The 6,985-nt window shown below is 32.2% G+C and overlaps 1 protein-coding gene across 3 annotated transcripts; it reads right to left on the bottom strand.

Moving 5' to 3' along the window:
- Positions 1-1,033: 1,033 nt before the first annotated feature.
- On the bottom strand, positions 1,034-6,683 carry LOC142641425 (GCN5-related N-acetyltransferase 3, chloroplastic). Of its 3 annotated transcripts, XM_075815864.1 has the most exons (5): positions 6,058-6,683; positions 5,033-5,091; positions 4,614-4,670; positions 2,927-2,964; positions 1,392-1,531 (listed from the first exon to the last, which is right to left on the bottom strand). In XM_075815864.1, exons 1-4 carry the CDS (start codon positions 6,652-6,654, stop codon positions 2,961-2,963), a joined length of 717 nt encoding a protein of 238 aa, XP_075671979.1. In that variant the 5' UTR covers positions 6,655-6,683; the 3' UTR covers positions 1,392-1,531; positions 2,927-2,960. The 3 variants fall into 3 exon arrangements, with proteins under 3 accessions (XP_075671977.1, XP_075671978.1, XP_075671979.1); XM_075815862.1 differs by lacking the exon at positions 2,927-2,964 and having other exon boundaries at positions 1,034-1,531; positions 6,058-6,674; XM_075815863.1 differs by lacking the exons at positions 2,927-2,964; positions 4,614-4,670 and having other exon boundaries at positions 1,034-1,531; positions 6,058-6,680.
- Between the last annotated feature and the right edge of the window lie 302 nt (positions 6,684-6,985).

Below are 6,985 nucleotides of genomic sequence, written 5' to 3'. Positions count from 1 at the left end.
TTAAGAATTGTAACTTTTAGGAAAGAAAGAGAAATAACACAGAAGTGGTCATCGGCTTACGTCCGAGGAGGTCCATTTGTTATTATCATCTTCCATTTACACTTATCTTTACACTATAGCCTGTTGTTAAGTTCTCAATACCTCTAAAGTAGATTTCAAACCCACACTCTACAAATTTCATTGTTTAAGGCTCATTGGGCCTGAGCCCATAATATTGTATTTGGGTCCAGGTGCGATTGTGCACTTACAAGGATCACTAGAAACAAATTCCAATCACACACTACATTATTTACAAAATATCTCACCTTATATAATAATTAAATGTAAAATGCATTATGTTTCCTAAAAAAAAACCTTACAAAATTTAAAACACTTTCTAATAACAAATACAATGAACTTAATTTAGAAAATAATCAAAATATAATATATTGTATCAAATATAATTTGTTAGAAAATAATCACATCATTTAAGAAGGATTTAGAATTAACACTAATTAGAAAATAATCACATCATATAATAAGTCTAGTCTGCTTTTTTTTTTTATAGGATACTAATTTCATTTTTAATTTTTTTTTTTTTTTAAAAAAAAAAAAAACCAAATCCTTAAATTTTTGGTACATCATCCAGGTCTGCGGCTAGTATAATTAATTTTTATAGAAGCCCCAACTCCCAAGCACATTAAGAAAAAGAATACTTGCTCATTCTCGAGTTCTAGTAGTCATATCAATAGAAATGAATACAATTTGATACAAATTCCCTATTAGAAAATAATCACATCATATAACAAGTCTAATCAGCCACTTTTTAACATGAACTTGATTGTATCAAATATACTTTGTTAGAAAACAATCACATCATATAATAAGTCTAGTCTGCTTTTTTTTTTTTTTATAGGATACTATTTTCATTTTTACTTTACAAAAAAAAAAAAATCCTTAAATTTTTAGTACATCATCCAAGTCTGCAACTAGTGTAATTAATTTTTATGGAAGCCCCAACTCCCAAGCACATTAAGAAAAAGAATACTTGCTCTTTCTCAAGTTCTATTAGTCATAATAACAGAAACGAATACAATTCGATACAAATTCCCGAGTACTTTAATTTGATAACATGAACTTGATTTTTAACAATCTGACACATGAACATTGTTTCAACAATTTCATGCACGAGCTTAATTTCTAACAAATATTTTTTTTGACTTAGTGAATTTGAAAGGCAGATCCCTCAAGTCTAAATTTACAAACAGAACATTCACATTCAGACTCTTTCAGTATTTCTAATGTATCCGACAAAACTCTTGTCATCTATGCGTACTAATGCATGAGCTGAGGCTAGAGTGTGGCTCGACTTCATGAATTCTTAGCCTTCAGAGATGCAGAGGATTCTTTAAGCGATGGAGCTAACAGGAGCTTTCGACCTGCACCTATAACTAGTTGATCGCCTTCATTATAAGTTGAAACCTTCCTTGAATACATCATCGTAGTGGAGCCCAAAATGTCATCTCCAAATCCACATGCTTTGAAAAACATCCTGACAAAAATTTTCGGGAAGTCACCAACACCAGCCAAAAGTTTTTAAGTTCTATGTCAAAGTAGAACTACGTAATATCATGCGCATTTTTATTCCTTTCTTAACTTCTATACAGCACATTCCCAGTGGCATTATGGATATGGAAGTGACCTACAGCCTGAGAGGGATACTGCCCAAGTTCAACATGACATGGTAACCTCACCATTTCCTATGTTAACTAAATTTTTCTAACTTTCAAGATATAAAAAAATTTCTAAATAACTTTTTTATTGGATAAGTCAATTTTCTAACTACGTACTGCTTGGAGTAGGTAACAAGTGGCAAGATTGACCTAGATAACAAAAATACTTCCAATTATTGCACGAGTGAGAAATTATGATTAAACTAGTAAGTTGCCCGTACGATGCACGGATAATATTGTAATGTTTTATGTAAGATAATTTTAGAGAATGTTGTACATATATTATACCATAATTGTCATAGAACTTTGTCAGTAATGAGTTCATTATAAGAAGTAACAAAAGTTAAACAAAATAATGAAATAAAGATGAAATTTAGATTTTTTTTTTTTTTTTTTTAAAAAAAACCTTAATGAACCAAATGCTAAAATCCTTGATTCATACATTATTGAAATTCATAAAAAAGAAAGCACACACAACATATAGATCATTATATAATCATCATTAAACCAAAACTCAACAAAAAAAAAAAACCCCCCAAAACTCAATTTATTGTAGGAAAAAGGTCAATATGTATTTCTTTATTGAAATATCAAGAGACTTACTCGAGAAAGAAGTTTTGGACTCTAAAGAATGCGGATTGAATAGTCGTGTTGTTTTTTCTCTGCAAATTCAATTGTCATTGACTAAATCCCCTCCAACCTCCCACTGCACACCCTTGGTATGATGGTTATTCCATAAATATAAGTGTTTGTGGGGTATGGGGTATGAGGAGCAAGGGTCAAAGTTCAAGCCTCCAAGAGAGAGCTTCACACACATATATACTAAGATTTGGCTAGAGTAGAATTTCTATCTTGTATAAAAAAAATAATAAAAACCCTCCACCCTAGATGATAACTGCTTGATCCCTATAATCCAATTTATGATTTAAAGTAGGTTTAACTTTTTGTTTATTTTGAAAAGACCAATCTACTCAAGTCATATGCTAAGATTAAACAATCTTGAAAGGACAATGACAATGAGACTTTTTACACTACAATAAACAATCATCGACTTCTCAGTTCTAGACTTCAATCATCTTTTGGAAATCGATATACACAATAATACAACCTATAAAAGAAAATAACAAAACACAGAATCTCACGATCTTAACCCTACCAATTGTAAGTGAAGAAATGAATTTTTGAAAGTAACAAAAGATAGCTTGAACTCATACATGTGAAGGCCACTTAATGTGCGATGGATAGCCACTAGCTACAACAAAAGATCACAAGAGCATTAGGTTTCTTATATTGGCCTAGTGTTTTAAAAAATTGTGAGTATGGAAACAAAATTTGAGAGTAGCAGTAGTTTAGGAAATTTAACTATTAAAGGTTTTTTTTTTAAGAGAAAGAAAGTTTTTTTAAGAGAGAGAGAGAATGGAGGCATATATTCAAAGTTGAGAGGGGAAGGCAAAGCGTGAGAGAGAAGTTAGGGAGTCAAAGGTTTAGAAAATCTTACATTAATCATTATAGCAAAGTATTGATAATGTAAATTATGTGAAAACAAAAAGGCAAAAATTAAAATGTCATTTTGGAGGCAAGCTGTGATTAATGCATCTACACAATCATAAAGGCAGAAACTTTTTATATAACTAACGTAAAAACTTGCCGTACCAACAAAAAAAAAAAAGACTAACAGAGGAGGGAGACTTTGTTTATGAGATGTTTGTATGTAAATTCGTCACCATAAAATAATAAGGATTCTCATAGAATAAAATAAAATAATAATGATTATAGTAAATAAAAGATATAGCTTTGTGTAATTTAGGCAACAGAAATGCTAGAAGATTATCTATCTCGATCTCATTAGTTATTAGTATCCATCTTTATTAAAAAAAAAAAACAAAAAAACAAAAAAAAACAAAAACCAAAACATTTGGTATACTAAAACACATGAAGAAGAGAGAGAGTTGTGGTGTAAACTCAAGCAATTAATGGGAGAGTTGGATGATTGTAGAGAAACTTCATAAAATGTGCCACTTGGCAAAAGCTTAGACCCTTACACAATGAGGTCTCTGCTTTTATATATATATATATATATATTGATTACAGTTAACAATGGAAATGAATATATGTCAATAGTCCTACTTAGTTGATGAGATCCATAGTTGACCTAAATTTAATCACGATTTAGGCTTATTTGGGTCAATCTGAGTAGATAACCCAAATGCTTAAACTAGAATCCATTTGGGAACAGCTTATTTAGCTGAAATTGAAAATTTTTGCTGAAAGTACTGTAGATAAAGCTAAAAAATAATTAAAATAGTACAGTGAGACCTATGAATAGTAATAAAAAGTGAAATGAGACCCATGAATAGTAGCAAAAATAGGCCAAATAGGAAAAAAAACTGATTTTTTAAGCCAATGCCAAGCGCAACCTCAATGTCAAAATTTGGGGATGGTCGTAACCTTCACACTTGGGCTTTTATTTTATTTTTTCCCTCCATCCAAGAGAGAGAGGGGGTGAAGAAGAGAGAAAAATAAGGAAAGGTTTTTTGTTGATAATTTCATAGTTGGGGGAGAAGAGATTCAAACCCTAAATGTCTTTATAGTAAACATTAGGAAATGCCAATTGAGCTACAAGGCTCTTGGCAAAAAAATAAAAATAAAAATGAGGGCCATAATTAAAAAGAAATTTCCACTTTTATCAATTAATCTTGAAAATTATTTATAACAAACTTCTCTAATTTATTTGGGTAGCGTGGATAAGTCAGAGAATCTAAAGATAAAAATTGATAAGATTTCTAAAGGACACTAGGATATTCAATCCGATATTAAGGGGAAGTTTATAAAATTAAAAAAGGGTAAATTTTGACCCAGGCCTTGAGAACTTAAAATTCAAGCAGAGTAGTATATAAGTACCTCTCTTTTTCTGAGCAAACCGCTGCTATGTCATATATGTCTCTACTTGCAAGCATCCTAGAAGAAGGTGAATGTTACACTTAGAGATAATACATTTTATAAATAAAGATCATACAATTATATGAATTGGATCCTCCAGCAATGACTGGTATAAAGATCACCAAAAGTTGGATGAACTGGATTAAAGTAACTTACCAAATAAATGATTAGGAAGGAAAGAAAAGAAACTCACAAGAGATCAAAATTCCTCCTTTTTATTTTTTTGATAAATAATATCACAAGAGTTCAAAGTACTATTAAATCAATGTGAGAAGTGTGACATCAAATGAAGCAAATCAGAATGTTAACTAACCCTAAATTTGCTGGGTAGTAGGCTACCTTAAAACTATGATCAGTTATGGGAAATTGTACTGACTAACCTTACAATCCTTTTAAGAATCATCCGGCCTATTCCCATTCCTCGTAATGAAGGGATAACCTGGGAGACACTGAAGCACAATTATAAATATATATATACATGCTGACTATCTAGTTATATTTTTTCAGTTCATTAGACATGTAATGGCCATCCTGAAAGATACTAACACAGCATTTCAGTAGCTTAACCAGTTAACCCCATGTAGTCATTGTGGAAATTGAATAAAATCAGACAAAAAACATGTGCATGCAATGTGACTTTTAACACTTGAATTATATGAGCCTAGAAAATTCATGTTTCACAGCAATTCAGGGACTATGATAATCTTGTCCCTTGCACTTTGCAGACGACTGGTGGACCAATTTCCCAAGTGTGGGTCTTATTGTGTGTACCAAAGCAAATGGAATTAACAAAAAATGAAAAAATATCCATGACTGAAAAACAAAGGCCTAGAATTATCTCCAGAAAAGACAGGATTTGAGTTAGAGCATTCCAGTCCAGTGAGCATGATTGGAAAAACATGATGAGGAAGTAAGTAAATTCAATTTTGAACATCTTAATATGTGACTTTGGTTACTAAACTTGGAAAATCCTCAGAGTGGAATGCATCATCACTCTGGTTTAGTAATTGAATCCACCGACATATGGATGGAGAGATGCAGCCGTTGGTCCTAATGACTAGCAATTCTAAGCTATTAAAAATAAAATTGAATCATTGGCCCCATTTTTAATTTATGTAATCTTGTTAAAGTAGACAATAAATTAATCCATCTATATTCATTATTAAAAAAAAAAATTCCATCAATAATAAGATGGGGCAATTCAAGAATGGCACCCGTCATCACAAAAATGTTTGGAAGGCAATCTGCTACACCCCTACATGTACGCCACATAATAATAACAAGAACAATAATTCAAAGATGAGGAAAGGATATGCAAATTATTAAAAAGGTACTGACATAATAGATGACATGAAACAGTATAAATGGATAGAGTAGCGTGTGGTGGATGTGGATATACGTATACCATGACATCGTAGATGGAAGCAGTCAATCCAAAATCGGAAACGGCGCGGCCAAAACCCACCAACTGGGCGTTGAATGGCGTGACAGGCATGAGTTGCTGGAACAAATCTTTAAGACCCAGACCCTGAATCTGAATCTGAATCTTCTTATTACTAGTAGTACTAATCTCTGAAGAAGATTTAGTGGCAAATAATAAAACATCAGTGGGTTTGCAGAAGACGGAGACGACGAGAGAGCTGTGGGAGAGAGCAGTGCGGAGCTTGTGAATGTCGACCGCTTCCACAACATCAGTATCACAGTCCAGATACTTAGGGAATCGGTGGCAAGAGTGATTGCAGGCACTGTAGAGGTCTCTCAGCTCCTCGGAATTTATGTGAGATGGGTTTGTGGATATGTATATTGGCACTTTTTCTTTTTTATTCTTTAGCGACACTCTCTTTTCCTTGTCCCCTATGGCTTTGCTTCTAATATTTCTACTTACCCATCTTAATTCCATGCACTTCCCTGGATAACCCCCTTGTATCTGTCGTGTGCTACCGCCAACAACAGCAACCTCCATCTCTCTCTCTCTCTCTCTCTCTCTTTCTCTGCAGTCCATCTTTGTAGATAAATTAAAATATATAAAAAGTAAATAACAGAGGAAAGGCAGGATTCTCAATTCTCTGTGTGCCGTAAACACTTTTTTTTTTCTTTTCTTGCCAAAAACAAAAGTGGCAATTTCTAATTAAACCAATTATTCATCAATCATAATATGACACATCAACAATTTTATATATATAACAAAAAAAATTATAAAAAGTTTTGAACTCAAACCTATTGATTTGTTTTTAAAAAGAGAAAGTTAAAAATGTCACGTAACGAGTTTTGAATAACAAAGTTGTCATCCTAGCATTTTTTTTATTAAATTAATAATTATCCATTCAATATTC

Source organism: Castanea sativa, chromosome 6, assembly GCF_040712315.1.
Source record: "Castanea sativa cultivar Marrone di Chiusa Pesio chromosome 6, ASM4071231v1".
Classification (NCBI taxonomy): domain Eukaryota; kingdom Viridiplantae; phylum Streptophyta; class Magnoliopsida; order Fagales; family Fagaceae; genus Castanea; species Castanea sativa.
The sequence above is the reverse complement of the archived record's forward strand: the minus strand, read 5'-3'. Positions and strand labels throughout refer to the sequence as shown.

Coding starts and splice junctions, on each gene's coding strand:
- LOC142641425 (XM_075815862.1), bottom strand. CDS start 6,654: ATGGACTGCAGAGAAAGAGAGAGAGAGAGAGAGAGAGAGATGGAGGTT. Junction 5,092..6,057: donor CTTCCATCTACGATGTCATG/GTATACGTATAT, acceptor AGTGTCTCCCAG/GTTATCCCTTCATTACGAGG. Junction 1,532..4,613: donor GTTTGCTCAGAAAAAGAGAG/GTACTTATATAC, acceptor AATTTTTGTCAG/GATGTTTTTCAAAGCATGTG.